Source organism: Nicotiana attenuata, chromosome 6 (genome assembly GCF_001879085.1).
Source record: "Nicotiana attenuata strain UT chromosome 6, NIATTr2, whole genome shotgun sequence".
Lineage (NCBI taxonomy): Eukaryota > Viridiplantae > Streptophyta > Magnoliopsida > Solanales > Solanaceae > Nicotiana > Nicotiana attenuata.
This window is the reverse complement of record NC_031994.1, coordinates 71015718-71034821: the sequence shown is the minus strand read 5'-3', so window position 1 is coordinate 71034821 and position 19104 is coordinate 71015718. Positions and strand designations below refer to the sequence as shown.

Here is a 19104-nt window from a genome sequence, read left to right as displayed (position 1 = left end):
ACCAAACCATAGTCTGGTTTTTTTCTCTATGAAAGAAACAGTAGGAAATGTGAGAATTTTCTTTGTATCTTTTGTATTCACAGTGTAAGGTATATATACAAACTTATCCTATTGAAAAATAACAAATAAAGAATATTGCTATACACTTGTCCTACTCCTATTTGTCTAGAATGTAACAGAAAAACTGTAAAGTATTCTCTCCTATGTTCTCATGTGATAGGCACGTGAGAATTCTTTCTTGAATCTTCCATATGTACAGGTGTTAAATACTTGATCAGATGGTTGATATTAAAGGATCATGACCATCATGATTATTCCACGTGTAGCCTCATCTCTAATTTGATTAAAGAGATATAGAGATACAGACAAACACAACATAGAAAAGTCCGAAGAATTAGGTGTTTGTCTGAAATATCTCATCTCCTTCTTCCTTCTCTTTTCTGTGTAAAATTGGCGAAGAAATCTTCATGGTTTTCTTCTCTTCTTCATCATCCCCCCTCAAGCTGGAGGGTAGAGACGAAACCCCTAGCTTGTTCATGATATTGGTATGAGAAACCCCAGATAAGGGTTTAGTGAAGAGATCGGCTATTTGGGACTTTGAAGGAACGAAGGAGAGGGATATTAAACCAGCAAGAAATTGCTGTCTAACAAAATGACAATCCAACTCCACATGTTTAGTGCGTTCGTGGAAAACGGGATTGCGGGCATTATGAATCGCCACCTGACTGTCAGAATGTAAAGGCACCGGCGAAGTTGGGGAAGCAGACAAAACAGCAAGAAGACGAACAAGCCAAGTGATTTCAGCGGTCACATGTCTCATGGATCTATACTCAGACTCAGCGGATGATAAAGAGATGGAAATTTGTTTCTTCGATTTCCATGAAATAGGGGCACCACCAAGGGTAATGAAGAAGCCACTGACGGAGCGACGAGAATCTTTACAAGCAGCCCAGTCAGCACCGCAAAATGCAATGAGATCAAAAGAAGGAGCAGAGGAAAGAAGGATACCTTGACCTGGGTTGGATCGAAGATAGCGGAGTACCCTGAGACCAGCAGAAAAATGGGAAAGCGAGGGTCTTTGCATAAATTGACTGAGGCAAAGGACAGCAAAACAAATATCTGGCCGAGTGTTGGTGAGATAGTTGAGTTTCCCCACCAAACGAGGATAAAGAGTGGGATCCTCCATGGGTGGTTCTAATTCAGCGTGCAACTTGGAGTATGGATCAAGAGGAGAAGAGACAGTAGGCCCTTGACAATCAAATTCAGCCAGGAGTTCCAAGGTAAATTTTCTTTGGTTGACTATGTATCCTTGTTGTTCTCTGAGTATTTCCATCCCCAAAAAATAGTGAATGTGCGCCAAGTTCTTGACTTTGAATTCAGAATCCAAAAACTTAGTAATATGCTGTATTTCTATGGCATCATTTCCTGTGATGAGAATATCATCAACATAGACTGCTATGATTGATATGCGCGTGTCTGTGTGTTTGTAGAATAGGGAATAGTCATTTAAGGAACTAGAATAGCCTTGTAGCTTAAAGCACCTCTAAACGAGCATACCATTGCCTTGAAGCCTGTTTGAGCCCATAGAGTGATTTCTTCAATAAGCACACCTGATTAGGATGAGAGGGAGTGAGACCAGCTGGAAACTTCATATACACTTCTTCTTGTAAATCTCCATGCAGAAATGCATTGCTAACATCTAATTGTGAGACCTCCCAACCTTTCTTAACAGCTACAGTTAGTAGGCATCTGATAGTGGTCATCTTGACCACTGGACTGAAAGTTTCAGAATAATCAACACCTTCCCTTTGTATGTCCCCCCTCACAACCAACCTGACTTTCAACCTTTCAATTGATCCATCTAACTTGTGTTTGACCTTGTAGACCCATTTACAAGGCAATGCCTTCTTGCCTTGGGATAAAGAGACTACATCTCATGTGTGATTAAGTTGAGGAGCTTGAATTTCAGCTTCCATAGCTTTTCTCCACCCAATGTCTTGGGAAGCTTGAGCATAGCTAGTAGGTTCAAAGACTGTAGAGATAGACTTGAACATATCCTGATTGTTAAGAGAAAGGGCCCCAAAAAAAATACATTAGGGTGAGAAACATGGTGAAAACAGGAGGAGGTAAGATCAGAGAAAACTATGCTATTGCAGACATAGTCATTGAGATAGGTAGGTTTCTGGGAAATTCTCTCAGACTTCCTTATAGGAGGTGGTGGTATTGGTATTATAGGCTGGGAAACATGGTAGGCAGTAGGAGTTGGAGTTGGAAAACCAGAATTTGGAGGGTTGGTAACAGATGGAGGAGTACCAGGATGATTGAGAGAAACAGGGGTGGTGTTCTCAGAAAGGTGTGAATGTAGAGGGGCAGGTGAGTGTTCCTGATAATTAGTGGTTGAAATGGGAGAAGAAAGATTCTGAGAAGTAGGTTCACTAGTGCTAGATAAGTGAGGAAAGAAAGGGTGAGAAGGGAAAAATGAGGTGGAACTCACAGGTGCAAAAGCAAAAGGAAAAATGCTTTCATGAAATTTAACATCTCTGGAGGTAAAAACCTTTTTGGAGTGCAACTCCAGGAGTTTGTATCCTTTCTGCTGTTGTGCATATCCCAAGAAAATACAAGCTTGTGCCCTAGGATCAAATTTGCTTCTGTGGTGTGATAGAGTAGAAGCATAGCATAAGCATCCAAATGACTTGAGGTGTTCATAATCTGGACTCCTTTTAAACAAAATCTCATAAGGAGTTTTTCCTTTTAGAACTCTAGAAGGGAACCTGTTGATTAGATATGTGGCAGTTAAAACACACTCTCCCCTGTATTGAATAGGAAGTTTTGAGTGAAAATACAAGCTTCTTGCCACTTCCAAAAGGTGTCTATGCTTTCTTTCAACAACCCCATTCTGTTGGGGTGTTGCCACACATGAAGTCTCATGTAAAATCCCTTGTGATTGAAAGAAATCAGACTGAAAAGATCCCTTTCCCAGTTCCATTGCATTATCAGATTTTATTCTCTTAACCTTCCCTGCAAATTGTCTCTCCACCATAGTTAAGAAAGACTGCAACACAGTGAAGCATTACTCTTAGAACTTAAAAGAAAAGTCCAAGTCCCCAAATCATCAACCACAGTCAAAAAATATCTGTACCCATTGTAAGTGGTACTTTTGAAAGGTCCCCATACATCAATGTGAATAAGATCAAAAATTCCAAGAGTTCTGATTTGACTTAGAGGAAAAGGCAATCTAGTTTGTCTGGCTTGTGGACAAATATCACACACACAATTAAAATTGGAAGGAAAATTAATGAACTGAAGATTTTTCATTACTGAAAATGGCAAATGCCCCAATCTAACATGCCATTGGAGTACATTAGAGTCTTGTGTATTTGAACTAGAGACAGAACAAGAAACTTCACTAGGAACAAGAATGGAATTACTTCCTTTTGAATTGAAAATACATTGCTATTTGAACTAAAACCAGAATCTATCTTAGGTGTGCTAGGCTCCAGCAGGTACAATCCCCCTCTTAATTCACCAAAAACTTGTCCCCTCCTCATTAAAGGGACCTGCATAGTGCATTCACTAGAAGTTAGATTGAGTGAGCAATGAAACTGGACACAAAACTTATGGACTGAGAGCAAATTATATTTGAAAGAGGGACATAAATAACCTTTTCAAGAATCATATCAGGCTGAATAGGAACTCTACCTATGTGTGTGACATATAGTTGAAAAGAGTTAGGAAGATTAATGTGCACAGGAACAGGAAGTGGATCTAAAGATAAGAAACAATTTAAATCAAACACATGTGTTCAGAAGCCCCTGAATCAATGATCCAGGTTTTTGTGTTAAAGGCTGCCATACAAGTTCCAGTATACTTAAGTATAGTACCAGCTACTGCATTTGCATTGATTGCATTTCCTAGTGTAGTTGTACTTCCAAATTGTGCCTGTTTGATGAGGTTCATCAGCTCACACACCTGTTCCTTACTGAAAACCTGAGTTTGAGGTGCTGCATCATTGCTTGGATTATTCCCATTTTCATTGTCCTGTCCTTCAATTACAGCATTAGCCTTGACTTGTGTTGATTTAGTGAATTGAAAGTCATTTGGATAACCATTTAGCCTATAACAATCTCCCCTGACATGTCCAGTTCTCATGCAATGTATACAGCTTACATTAGGGTTAAATTTAGCTTTTCTTCCCTTGGGTTTCTGCTGTATGTTGTTAACCTTTTGTGAATTAGTCCATGTCCTTTGCTGTGGCTGATTGTTATTTCTCTGTGGTCCCCTACCTTGAACTCCTACCATGAAAGAGGAAGCATCAGCATTTAATTGTGGTCTTGCATATATCTCCCTTTGATTTTCATCTTGAAGAAGGAGTGAATAGGCAAAATGTATTCCAGGCAGTGGATTCATCATGAGGATATTTCCTCTTGCCTGAGAATAGACATCATTTAGTCCCATTAGAAACTGAATGATCCTCTGGTCTTCTAAGAATTTTGTTACTTTCCTTTTCCCATCACAAACACAGTCACAAGAGCACACTAGATGAGAGTTGAGAGAGTCAAGTTCATCCCATAATTTCTTGAGTGTGGTAAAATATCTAGCAATGTTGTTGTTACCTTGGACTAACATTGATATCTCCTTTTGCAGTTGGTACAGTTTGGCTCCATTACTTTGGCCAAATCTGTGTTCAAGGCTGTTCCACAAATCTCTTGCAGATTTTGAATAGATGACACTGTCACCTATCTCCTTGGACAATGAATTCAGAAGCCAAGAGGTCACCATGAAGTTGCATCTACTCCACTGAGAGTGTTCTTGTGCATCAGGTTTTGGCTCCTTGCAGTCACCATCTATAAAACCTATCTTTTTTTGGCTGAGAGTGCTATGATGATTGATCTCCTCCAACCTGCAAAACCTCTACCATCAAAAGGAGTGGTTACAAGGCTTAAACCAGGTGCATCAGATGAGTGAAGGTAGTAAGGATGATTCATATCTTGTGAGATTGATTGACTAATTGAACCAGAGGTAATGAGAGTAGAAGGAGTAGGGGCAATTTCTTCTCCTGCCATAGATGAATATTATATTTTGAGAGAAGAGAGATTTTGGATCGAGCTATTGCTGCTCTGATACCATGAAAGAAACAGTAGGAAATGTGAGAATTTTCTCTGTATCTTTTGTATTCACAGTGTAAGGTATATATACAAACTTATCCTACTGAAAAATAACAAATAAAGAATATTGCATTACACGTTTCCTACTCCTATTTGTCTAAAATGTAACAGAAAAACTGTAAAATATTCTCTCCTATGTTCTCATGTGATAGGCACGTGAGAATTCTTTCTTGAATCTTCCATATGTACAGGTGTTAAATACTTGATCAGATGGTTGATATTAAAGGAACATGACCATCATGATTATTCCACGTGTAGCCTCATCTCTAATTTGATTAAAGAGATATAGAGATATAGACAAACACAACATAGAAAAGTCCGAAGACTTAGGTGTTTGTCTGAAATATCTCATCTCCTCCTTCCTTCTCTTTTCTGTGTAAAATTGGCGAAGAAATCTTCATGGTTTTCTTCTCTTCTTCATCTTAACTCGGATTATCGGGTTGGTAAGGTTTGCCATTTTCCGTTGTATGCCCCTAATTCTTATAGTTTGCCTACAATAAAATCTTGTGAGACCGACTATAGATATAGTTGTAGATAAATAAACGGTAAACAGTTAGAAGTTAAAGTGGTAATGTACATTACTTTGATCATAATTAAGCGATAAAAACGTATATGCAGCAAAATACAATTTCTTACATTTATTTGGTGTATACATCGGATGTATATGAAAATTTATGCACTTAGCATTGCCTCCTTCGTCTACCCGACTCTTCCATTTTCCAATACTCCAAATTATTGGATTCTTGTTGTTTCTTTGTGATTTGTATTTTTTAGTGGTTCTATCGTCGCTTTTCGATGGGCAGCCCAGTACATAAAGTATTCACGTTCACATATAGGATTCGAAAAAGAATTATGCTACAAGGAATGTAATATAGACAACCTACTCTAATACAAGTATTATTTGCTATTTTAATGGTTCGAACCCGTAACCTATAAAAAAATTTAATGAGGAACCAATTTTAAAATTTGGTTAGGAAAATGGAAGGGACAATATGTCGAAGCTAATGCAACAGATTTCCCAATATTTATTGCTCCTGGTTTTTTGTTGCTTTCATACTTATGCTTGGGATACAATACAAGTAAAATCATTTGGAAAATTTGAATATCATATTTTATAAAGATAATAAAGTTTATAAGACATATTTTTATTATTACTCCAATTTCGTACGTGAATATACTCCTTTGGGAATTTCTTTTTTTCGCCAAATTCAAATTAGCAACTTGGTCCAAGAAAACATGTGTTCTTGCCCTCCCTGCATTTAATGCTCCGTGTTTTCATACCTCTCCACATTTATTGCTATATATATCTTGCATTCAATACTCGCATTTCCCTTTCCTCCTTTTCTGTTTTCTTTTCTTTGGTCAATTTATTTATTGGTAACTAGCTCATTTATTCATACTATATATAATTAATTAAAAAGATATTTTAATAACAAACTACATTACTCTCATTAATTAATTTAGAATCTAAATAAATTAAATTTACATGAGTAATACTCCCTCCGGTCCAAAATAAGTAATTTTTTGGATGTTTTCACGCAGATTAAGAAATCCACCTTTTAGCATTAATTAGTAATAGAATTGACCATATTAACCTTTACTATCTCACATAAACACTCCTAACACGTATTCCAACACTATTTACTCCAAGGACAATGTAGGGAAAAAATAATTAATTCATTCTTGAAATATGAAAAAAATTACTTATTTTGGACCACAAGAAAAAGGCCAAAAAATTACTTATTTTGGACCGGAGGGAGTATATACCGAAGCCTAATATCACGCAAATAACAAATTTTTCTACGTGCTTGATAAAATTTGAACCTCTTTTTATTCTATTTTACGTGCCTTTTTTTGAAAATTCAAGTAAAAATGATGTTTAATTGAAAGTTGTGAACAAATAACACCTTAATTTTTATGCGTCTCATACTAGGAAATTTTTTCTATATTATTTTTGCTTGGCGAACGAGTCAATTATTCAAATGTCTGGTTACTGTCCAAAGTCCTTCACCTGCATATATTATACATTGCTTAAATATTGCCAAGTGAAATATCAGTAGAATTGTTTTGGACATATTGTAATTCATGGGTTAATTAGACAATATCTTGGTGTTAGGACCGAAAAAATCAGGTGTCATGCGGAAGCTAGCAAAGCAAACCTTGAACAACGATAAATCATACAACAAAAGAGAAATCTACCAAAAGAGACACAAACATTTCACGTGGTTCGGTCAACTGACCTACGTCCACAACGGAGATGAGCAATCCACTATAATAAAAAGAGAGTACAAAATTTCGAGAGAACAACCTCACGAAGAGGCAAACACAAGTGACACACTAACACTTGTCCCGTAAAATTCTCCCCCTAAACAAGACTCTCAAGCCCCCTATGGTTATATTGTGGATGCTACTGAATGAGAAGGAATGATCCTTAATTTATAGAAGTCCAAACCTTTTCCTACAAGAAAAAGGACTAGCCAAATATGGAAGAATTTATAATTTCCTTTTACAAAAAGAAAAACTCAATTAAGGTAATTATATTGCCCTTTTCCTTCAAGAGATAGGAAAACCAAATATGGTAAGAAAATTATGGCAAACACCTAATAATTCTCCCCCTTGGCCTGAATTTTCTGACAAAATAAACTTGATCCACCTTCTTCACATAGCCTTCAACAGGTCGCATCTCCAGATCTCCGCTACAAAGTTTGTCTCAACGTGCGTAGTACTCCGGTCAAATTTCTCAGACAAAAAATCACGATTATCGTCAAATATGTTGCAGCTAGAACTGAACCCGCCAAGATGAACCTGTCTTGAACCTCGCTCTGATACCACTTGTTAGGACCGAAAAAATCAGGTGTCATGCGGAACTAGCAAAGCAAACCTTGAACAACGATAAATCATACAACAAAAGAGAAATCTACCAAAAGAGACACAAACATTTAACGTGGTTCGATCAACTGACCTACGTCCACAACGGAGATGAGCAATCCACTATAATAAAAAGAGAGTACAAAATTTCGAGAGAACAACCTCACGAAGAGGAAAACACAAGTGACACACTAACACTTGTCCCGTAAAATTCTCCCCCTAAACAAGACTCTCAAGCCCCCTATGGCTACATTGTGGATGCTAATGCATGAGAAGGAAGGATCCTTAATTTATAGAAGTCCAAACCTTTTCCTACAAGAAAAAGAACTAGCCAAATATGGAAGAATTTATAATTTCCTTTTACAAAAAGAAAAACCCAATTAAGGTAATTATATTGCCCTTTTCCTTCAAGAGATAGGAAAACTAAATATGGTAAGAAAATTATGGCAAACACCTAACACTTGGTTCAAATATGTCGCTACTAAAGAGGGTTAATTTTGATTCGTACTCATGTTAATTTCATCATAAACTACAATAACCCAAGAGTCTATCAACGGTGATAAATATATCTATCAATGTGGCCAAGAAGTATTTACCAGCATAATGTAGAAAATAGTTTTGTATCTTAATTTATACTCTCCACTACAGTTTACAACCATAGCATCAATTTTTTGCAAGCTTATGATAAAGATAGTTGGGAATGCCCAAATGCCCAAATCTTATCCAAAATTTCAAGTCAAGTTTTATGTCCCCTCCTTTATATATTCATCTTGTGCTTATTAATCAAAATGGTAGGGGTAGATACCAAACTCCAACATAAGACAACTTTAGTTTTAAATAAAAACATATGGTTTGTTCTTCCATAGCCTGCATATGTGAAAGCTTCTATTTTGTTTTGGGTAAGAAAGGCGATATAATATATTGTTAGACTAGATTAGTAGCAGCATATGTCTTGATATTTCGTAGAGTGTGTAATATATGGTCTGCACCCCCCACCTACAGCCCTAGAATTGTGGGTTCTGTTTGACCAAAAAGTTTTAAGCCCTTTTTGTTAAAGCAATTTAATGAATAGATAAAGGGTGATTCCTAGTTAAATGTAATAAATTCCAGATCTGAAGTTCGATAACTTTGATGGTACGGGACCGTGTTCAAGTCAATGGATGTCAAGTTAATGCTCAATGACTATTAATAAATATGAGAATGAAAACATGAAATAAATATGACAAATGGCATTATATATAATAAGAAGGAATTTGTCACCCAAATGTTGAATGAGATGGATGATTCATTCTTCTGACTATAGTGTATGACAACAGACTATGGAAATGAACAAAGTGTTCTTGGATCTTGTGAATAAAAGATGAATGCTTAGTAATGGAATATCAAATAGAGGAGAGACAAGACAAGCTTTTTTGTATATTCTTGATGTCAACCCTTTACAAGATGTTCTCTCATAAAAGTTCAGAAGCCTCCCAAATGTTTTCTCTCTCTCTTCCTATTTATAAGGGATATTCCTAGAAAACCCTAAAAAAATACAATCAGTAGATCGGAATATTCAATGAAATATTCCTATTCATAGTCCTAAGAATATTCTAACCGTTGCTACTGTTTGTTCTCTACTCGACCTTGGCGCTGACCTCTCTCTCAGGGCGACTCCTCGCCACTGGACCGTGCTTGGTTTCGACCTCGGCCTCAACTCGTCCATTTGCATTCACTAAATTCGACCTAATTTTGACCCATATAGGTTCGAGTCACCAAATTAAAGGAACAATAATTTTAACGAAGAGGGATCAAAGGGAAATCAAAGCGTGGGAAAAAAAAATACCTAGACGAGCTAACTAAAATATTATAAGAACTAGGAGAAATTGTCCGTTGATAGGGATGACAAAAATAGACATGAGAGGATTAGCTAGCTAGGTTAATAAAAGTATTGTGTGATATGTTTTTCGCAAGAAAATTAAAATTTGCATTCTGTTGCCGTAGTATATATAATAGCTCGAATATCATAGAAATACTTATTTTATGATGCTTTCGTGAGATCATCCTATCACGATTACTGTATATATCTTTTGACTTATGACTTAGCAAGTATTATATGTTTGCATAAAGTTAATTACTTTTACATTAGTTACTCGAAAACTTATCTTATGATTTATGAACATTTATTATGTTAGCAAATGTATTTGGTTATTAAAGTTGAAGTAGGAAAATTATAAAGAGAAATTTACTAGAAAAAGCAGCCAAATCTGTTATCTTCTAAAGTAAACTTCAGACACAAGTCACCCCCACCCGACATCACACCCCTATCACCCCCACCCCCACCCCCCCTCACACACAAAAAAAAAAAAAGAACACATAAAACGAAACAAGACATTTCCACCAACTACGTAATACTTGCTATAAAAATAATAATTTCCACAACAAACATGACATCTCTTTTTTATATATTTCAACACTTAACCGCCCTCCATCTCCTTTCCTTTTATTTTCTCACCATAACTGCAATTACAAGAGCTTTTCGAGATGTTGAAAAGGTTTAAAAACACAACAATATTAGTCTTGCTACTTTTCCTCCTTCTTCTTCTTCTGATGATCTTTATGGCTGATAATCACCATGCAAATGCAACAAAGAACTCACAAGTTTTTAATGTTAAGCCTTTGCATAATTCCCACAATAATTCTCCTCATAAATCATTTTCTCAGTCTTTGCCAAAAGGAATCCCTATTCCACCTTCTGCTCCTTCCAAAAGGCACAATGGTATCAACCTCTAGAGCTTCCAACAGCGCGCGTGCCATGATAAATTGAAGGGAAAACAAAGAAAAAATTTCCCTTGAAGTTTCTTCAGTTGTACATGGTTCACTAGCTAGTAAGTATACATTTATATATATATATATATATATATATATATTATTATTTTTTTTTTTTTTTTTAATCTTTGTTCTATTTACCCCTAATGCTTCAGATAAGCATTTTGTGGACTTACTTCTAAGTTTTGTAAAGAGAGACCTATTTCTAGAACCCATTGATTTTCTTGGTTAGGGTTCTTCATACGTATAGTTAAAATCTAGATCAATTCATCCATTGTATGCCTATGGAAGGATTAACAGCAGAATTTATCCTAGCTATAATTTATATGTGACAGTGGCTCTATATATTCTCTCATGCATGAAGCTTTATTTTTCATGTTCGTTTTTTATTTTTATTTATTTTTGCTTTTTAGAGTACTTCATTTCTTTTTGTTATGTTTAATTTCCTCCTCGTTCTTTAAAATTTTGAACTTGGGACAAGAAAATTAAGTCACACAAGTCATCAACAGAAGAGGTCTCAAACAAGAGGGGAAGAGAAACCAACTACTATTTGACTTCTTCTTTAACAAAACTGAAGAAGAAGTCATGTAAAGCGTTGCCTCTTTTTTTTTTTTTTTTAGTTGGGGGTGGGGGGAAGGGGGGTGGAGGAGGAAGAAGAACGTGGGGAAGTAGAAGAAAGGGTCCAAAAAATATCATCGTGTTAATAAAAAAATAAAATGAAATAATACCGTATCACCAAGGTTTAAAAATTATGATTTAAAAATGCTTAATTTCATGAGTCAATATTTATTTGACAGAAATCAAAAAGTAATAAAACTTAAGTTGAAAATTCCTTTATATTTAGTTTTGGCATTTCAAGTTACATCATGCTACGGATGGTTGTATGAGCAGCTATTGAAGTTGTACTTTTTGCTGGTTTGACACAAAAATTAGCCTGTTTAGTCCATTGGCTTTAATAACCTTAATTCTTTCATAATTGTCCTGCTTTTAACTACGTTATTATCAAAGGTCGTTCAATACAAAAGCAAAATGTCAAAGGTCATTAAATAAAAATTGAAAATTGGTTTTCTGAAGACAGAAATTTTCAAGATTGGTTGGTGTCACACCTCCTTTTTTCGGAGGGATAGGAAGTTTTTCAATTAAAGTGACATTATTCAAAATTGGATTATTTATTTAGTTTAGGTCACCACTTGGGATAATTATTATGGTGTCCCGAGTCACCGGTTTATTTTAAATCCCAAATCGAGAAAATTGACTCTGTTTTACGGTCCACAAAACATAAAAGACCGGGTAAGGAATTATGTTAACGCGGGAGAAGGTGTGAGGCACTCCCGAGTTCCGTGATTTTAGCGCGGTCGCTCAATAATTAATAATTGGCCTAATTATCTGATCTATTGCATATTTAAAACCTATTGTGTGTTTTTAACTTTCTAACCCCTTTTTAATTATTTTAATTGACATTTTAGGATTTATGGAATTTATTTAAATAATTCGCGATGTCGCACACTTATTGCTTTTTGTACACATTGTAAGTCGCGTCACATGAAACGCACCAGCAATTTACAACATGTTTATTATTATTATTTTTATTCGAAGTTGAGGTCGAGTCATGTGAAACGCACACTTGAATTGGGATTTACGTATCATGACTATGTCACGGGAACCGTACCCACAGTCATGATGATTTATTAATCGCGCCTAAAGTAAACTAAGAACGTTTGGTTATTTTCCTAAGATTTGAGATTGAGTATGGAGGTCTTGTAATTTTGGAACTTCATGTTGGAAGAAGAATGTTCATTTTAATTATTTGGATTAACCAATTATTCAACAATAAAAACCAGTAACAACTCAATTAACTACTAATGTTCCACTCTTGAGATCGTTCTGATTCATTCCAGCATTGCAAAGGGATCGAGTGTTGGAGTCTGGGCCACGAAGATTGAGTTTACAAAGCTGAAGCCGGACTGTTTGGGCCTAACCCATTATTTATTTTGTAACAGCATTTTCTTTCTTTCTTTTCTTACATTGTAAAGGCCCAAAATATAAATAGGGGGATAGTTAACATTCTAGGGGCTTCTTATTCATTTTATTCATTGGTAAATATCAGAACATTTTTCCTCTGAGACGATTTTTTGGTTTTCTTCTTCATCATGAATCCTAATTGAAAAGTTAATCTCTTATGTTCATTTCTGAGTTTAACATGGTATCAGAGCGGGTAATCTGGTAGTCCATGGTAATCTGCATCGACCGATATTACCCTCTTCAAATTTCGTCGGGTCTATCTTCATTCTTTCAATTTTCGCTGAGATTCAGAATATGATGTTCTTCGTCAATTTTTTGTTGCTTGTTGTTCAATTTCGGGCTAAGGAAGTCATCTTCAACTGTTTGATTCTGCTTTTGGTGATAATTTGCTGCTGATTATCGGATTTTTGTGTTCTTCATCAAAACTAGGGTTCCGCCAATTAACGGAGTTTTGTTGGTTTTTTTGCTAAGGCTGAAGTTTCTCAAGGCCTTTCTTCTTCAGGTTGCGAAGAAGTGTGGTACACTCGTTTCTATTTGATCTCTTGCATGAATTGATTGTTTGTGAAATTTTGTTATTGTATTTTGTTATCATGGTTAGTTCTACTCCAGACTCAAGTTCTTCCTCTCCTGCTTATACTCCTGAACCTTCAAGTCCACTATTTCTACTTCCTTCCGATGTACCGGGTGTGTCCTTAGTTGTTGTGCCTTTCTCTGGGTCCAGTTTTGGGGGTTGGAGGAGGAGCATGGTCGTGTCCTTGTCCGCTAGAAACAAAATAGGTTTTATCGATGGGTCTTGCACCAAGCCTGCTGTCGATTCTCCTCAGTACAGGCAGTGGGACAGGTGCAATAATATGGTCATATCCTGGTTAATCAATTCCCTTTCTCCAGACATAGTTGAAAGTGTACAATATTCTGAAACTGCTGAAAGCATATGGAAACAATTGAATAATAGGTATGGGACTGTTAATGGAACTAAGGTGTTTGAAATAAAAAGAGAACTTGCTTCCACTTATCAAGGGGCTCTCGACATAGCTTCATATTTCAACAAACTTAAGAAACTCTGGGACGAATTAGGGGTTATGTGTATGAGTCATGCAAATTCTTGTGTTTGTGCTGCTAAGGAGGGACTCCAGAAAGAAAAAAGAAGAGGACAGGGTTCATCAATTCCTCATGGGTCTTAATGAGGTTTATGTGGGGGTAAGAAGCAACATCCTAATGATGCAACCATTACCATCCCTTGACACTGTCTATAACATCTTGTTGCAAGATGAAAAACAGAGACAAGTTGTCCCCAATACCCAACTTAATCCAGATTCAGCCTCTTTTAATGCAAGTTCCAACATTAACAGATTCCCTTCTCAACTCTCATCTACAAAACAATATACACAAAGGGTGAATTTTGATGCAAGCAACCAAAAGTCAAATATTACTTTGTCTTGCAAGTATTGCAAGAAACCTGTTCATACAATTGAGAAATGCTATAAATTACACGGTTTCCCATCAAATTTCAAATTCACAAAAGGAAAGAAGTTTGGTACTGCTGCAAGTGCTGAGGGGCAAACTTCTGAACCTTCTGCAATGTATTCTCCTACTGATCAAAGCTCTTTGGTCCCTGGTCTCACCAAAGAACAATACTCCCAGCTGATACAATTGCTCAGTCAGTCTACATTGGGTGAATCAGGGTCTCAACCTGTCCTGATGGGATCTGCCAATTTTGCTGGTAGTACTTCTTCTCTTCATGTGTGTTTAAATGGTAGTTCTACTGTACGTATGTTAACTAGTGTAGCTGGAAGGGTTTGGATAGTGGATTCAGGGGCAACTGACCACATGACTTCAAATAAGGACCTTCTTTTTAATATTACACCTCTTCCTATTCCTTACTTAGTTTCTTTACCCAATGGCTATAAAGTTAAGGTAACATGTACAGGGTCCCTTACTTTGTTACCATCTTTCACGCTACACAATGTTTTGTACATCCCATCTTTTCATTATAATCTCATTTCTGTGAGCAAGGTGATAACACAATTCAATTGTTATGTGCTATTCACTTCTATTTCTTGCATAATTCTACAGGACCATTCTATGAAGAAGCTTCTGGAGCTTGGTAGAATGGATCAAGGATTATACAAATTTAACCTCAACCATCCTGCTCCTCCCACATCTCCAAATATTTCTGTTCCTCCTTTTACTAATGAAGTACAGAGTGCTGAATTTTCTTTGCATGGAAATGCTCAAAATGTGAACTACAATTCTGCTCCTGTTTCACCTTGTGCTACTGTTCAAAATGTGCAAAGTGCAAACTGAGAACTTCTGTTATGTTTCTACTTTACCTTCTTGTACTGTTCCAGATAATGTGAATAAAAATGATGTCCTTTGGCATCATAGGTTGGGGCATGTTCCTTTTGTTCAAATGAAGCATATACCTTCTATCTCTAATGATTTGTCTGCTAACCAGTCTTTTATTTTTCATGTTTGTCCTCTAGCTAGACAGCCTAGGTTATCATTCCCAGATAGTTCTTCCCATTCCACCTCATTATTCCAACTTATACATGTTGACACTTGGGGACCATACCACACCCAAACTTACTCTGGAGCAAAATATTTTTTGACAATAGTTGATGACTATAGCAGAGCAACATGGACACATCTTTTACACTCCAAGAGCTATGCCTTCATTTTACTAAAAGCATTCATAGTCATGATCAAGACACAATTTCACCTTTCTGTCCAAAAGGTTAGAAGTGATAATGCCTTGGAGCTTGGTTCCTCTAATTCGGCCATTCAATTCTTTTCGGATAATGGTATCATACATCAAACAACTTGCCCACATACACCACAACAAAATGGTGTGGTAGAAAGGAAACATAGGCATCTATTAGAAACTTCAAGGGCTTTGTTGTGTTTCAATCCAATCTTCCTACCAAGTTCTGGGGAGATTGTGTTTTAACAGCAACCTATCTTATTAATAGATTTCCCTCTAAGGTTTTGTCTAATAAGACTCCATTTGAATTGCTTTATGGGGCTGCTCCCTCCTATTCTCATTTAAAACCTTTTGGTTGCCTTTGCTATGCCAGTGTTCCCCAGTGTCATAGAGATAAGTTCCAACCTAAAGCATCTCCTTGTGTGTTTATTGGTTATCCCTTTGCCAAAAAGGGGTACAAACTTTACAATCTCACCACTAAGTCTGTTATCTACTCTAGGCATGTCATTTTTCATGAAGGTGTTTTTCCTTACACTTTGTCATCTTCTGCCCCCTCTCATCTTCCTCCTCCTATGCCTATTTTTTATGATTCTACTACTGATTCTGTTGCTGCTCCTTCTATCCCTCCAGATCTTCCTCTCTCTACTTCTCAGATACCTAATACTCCTGTTGCTCACAACTCTGACACAAGTGCTACTGTTCCTACCCCCATTCATTCTACTGTCCCTGTTCAATCAGCAGTTCTTCCTGGTCCTGAAGTTAGAAAAAGTTCAAGGTCTCATCAGCTCCCTTCTCACTTGAAGGATTATGTGGTCCAGCTCCCTTCATCTGCTTCCTGTTCTTCTTCTTCACTCATGACTACTGCAGTAGAACCTCATTCTTACACTCAGGCTGCTGCTATTCCTGCTTGGCAGGAGGCCATGAAGAAAGAATTTGAGGCCTTAGATGCAAACCACACTTGGAAAATTGTCGAACTACCTGCTGGAAAAAAGCCTATAGGATGCAAGTGGGTTTATAAAATTAAATACGAATCTGATGGTAGTGTAGAGAGATACAAAGCTAGATTGGTGATTCGAGGTGATACTCAAGTGGAGGGCATTGATTTTAATGAAACTTTCTCTCCCGTTGTTAAAATGTGCACTATTAGATATGTGATTGCTGTAGCTGTCAAAAAACAGTGGCCCTTGTTTCAGCTGGATGTCAATAATGCATTTTTGCATGGGGATCTGGATGAAGAAGTTTATATGAAACTCCCTCAAGGCCTTTCTGTTGCTTCTACATCTTCTACTTCTTGTGTTTCTTCTGAGTCTCCCACTTTGGTATGCAAATTGCAAAAGTCTCTTTATGGTTTGAGACAGGCTTCTAGACAATGGTACGCCAAGCTATCTCATGCACTCTACTCTAGGGGGTATACTCACTCATTGAATGACTACTCTTTGTTCGTTAAGAAAACTGCCTCTTTTACTACCCTTCTAGCTGTTTATGTAGATGATATCATTGTGACTGGGGATGACTTGAAAGAAATTTCTGATCTTAAAGCTTTTTTAGATGCTCAGTTCAAAATTAAAGACTTGGGTTTGCTTAACTATTTCTTGGGTATTGAGGTCTCTTATTTTCAATCAGGTATCATTTTGTTTCAAAAGAAATTTATATCTGATTTGCTATCAGAATACAAGTGTGATGATGTTTCTCCTGTTGTTAGTCCTTTGGACATCAGCCACAAGTTACACTCTGATGTTGGGGACCTGCTGCCTCAACCTGAAAATTATAGGAGCCTCGTTGGTAAACTAAATTTTTTGACTCACACAAGACCTAATTTATGTTTTGTGGTCCAACATTTAAGTCAATTTTTACAGAGACCTCGAGTTCCAAATATGGCTGCTGCTTTACATGTCTTGCGATACTTAAAGGGAACTTCGGATTCCGGAGTATTCTTGAATAATTCTACTGATTTGTCTTTGATGGCCAGCTGTGACAGTGATTGGCCAGCTTGTCCCGAGTCTAGACGCTCAGTTTTTGGTTTTTGCATTCAATTGGGTGGTAGCCTCATTAGTTGGAAGTCTAAAAAATAGCATATTGTTTCTTTGTCATCAGCTGAGGCCGAATATAGAGCCATGAGCAGAGTGGTAGCTGAGTTAGCCTGGTTAGTTCGCCCGTTATCTGATTTGGGTCTTACTGTTGCTCTTCCGGTTCCTGTCTTGTGCGACAATCAGGCTGCTATTCATATAGCCAAGAACCCGGTGTTTCATGAACGTACCAAGCACATTGAAGTCGACTGTCATTTTATTCGAACAAAGTTAGCAGATGGTCTCATATCCTTGTCCCATGTTTCCACTAGCTCACAACTAGCTGACATCTTTACTAAACCTTTGACAGGTTTACACCATCGTGCCTTGCTTGGCAAGTTGGGCGTGTGTCCACCCTCCAACTTGAGGGGGGGTGTTGGAGTCACCTGATGATTGGGCCACGAAGATTGAGTTTACAAAGCTGAAGCTGGACTATTTGGGCCTAACCCATTATTTATTTTGTAACAGCATTTTCTTTCTTTCTTTTCTTACATTGTAAAGGCCCAAAATATAAATAGGGGGATAGTTAACATTCTAGGGGCTTCTTATTCATTTTATTCATTGGTAAATATCAGAACATTTTTCCTCTGAGACGATTTTTTTGTTTTCTTCTTCATCATGAACCCTAATTGAAAAGCTAATCTCTTATGTTCATTTCTGAGTTTAACATCGAGGATTCAGAAGCAAGGGAAAGCGCATTTAATAAAGCATGCATACGACATTAACGAGCACAAATTAAAGTTACAATCCTTCATTTAATGTTGCATTTGGCTCATCTCTACTCGTGCCTTATTCCTGACTAATGAAACAAACAAAAAACTTTTCCAGATCCCAATTCCTACTACTTTGTTCTTATCACTTATGTCTCAAACAAATTAATTTTTTCATTTACACTTCAATAAACTAAAAATTCGTTGTCAATCTTAACAAATGCAAACAATGTTCTGCTGGTTGTATAAGGTACAGAGTTAAACCAAACCAACAGGAATTTATCAATATGTCTAATACTTAGCGAACCCGCCTACATAACTTAAAGAGGCAAGATATAGAACATAGATTTGTAAATCCATTTGCAGCTCATGAATTCGACTATTAACAAGGAGAATATCATATTGGACTTCTGTTAAGCACATGAAAGCTATCAATTTATTCTGGCCGTGATTCAAATCACATATCATTCCCGCATACTACTAGATCGATGTTGCTCTATGTACTAATTAAAGCAAGCATTTTAGCATCAAATTACAACAACATAGTTAACAATAAGATCACTCGACAAACACTGAAGTGAACGCTTGGATACAGATTTCATAGCACTAGAACATTCAGAAATAGTTATTTTTAATTTTTAACTGAGAATTATACCTGGATAGCAATAACACGGCTCGAAATTAGCCAAATGAAAGCTGAAATGGAAGAGCGAAGCTCAACGTGCTCAAATAGAATACCCACACTACAACAAAAAGGGTCCCCC

The 19104-nt window shown here is 36.8% G+C and overlaps 2 protein-coding genes across 2 annotated transcripts; one reads left to right on the top strand and one right to left on the bottom strand.

Moving 5' to 3' along the window:
- On the bottom strand, positions 395 to 1333 carry LOC109227960 (uncharacterized mitochondrial protein AtMg00810-like). Its single transcript, XM_019393150.1, has one exon. It carries the CDS (start codon positions 1331 to 1333, stop codon positions 395 to 397), a length of 939 nt encoding a protein of 312 aa, XP_019248695.1.
- Positions 13454 to 14044, top strand: LOC109227959. The gene has a single exon (XM_019393149.1). It carries the CDS (start codon positions 13454 to 13456, stop codon positions 14042 to 14044), a length of 591 nt encoding a protein of 196 aa, XP_019248694.1.

What these genes read in the sequence shown, in the direction of transcription:
- LOC109227960 (XM_019393150.1), bottom strand. Translation starts at nt 1,333, where the DNA reads ATGGAAATACTCAGAGAACAACAAGGATACATAGTCAACCAAAGAAAA.
- LOC109227959 (XM_019393149.1), top strand. Translation starts at nt 13,454, where the DNA reads ATGGTTAGTTCTACTCCAGACTCAAGTTCTTCCTCTCCTGCTTATACT.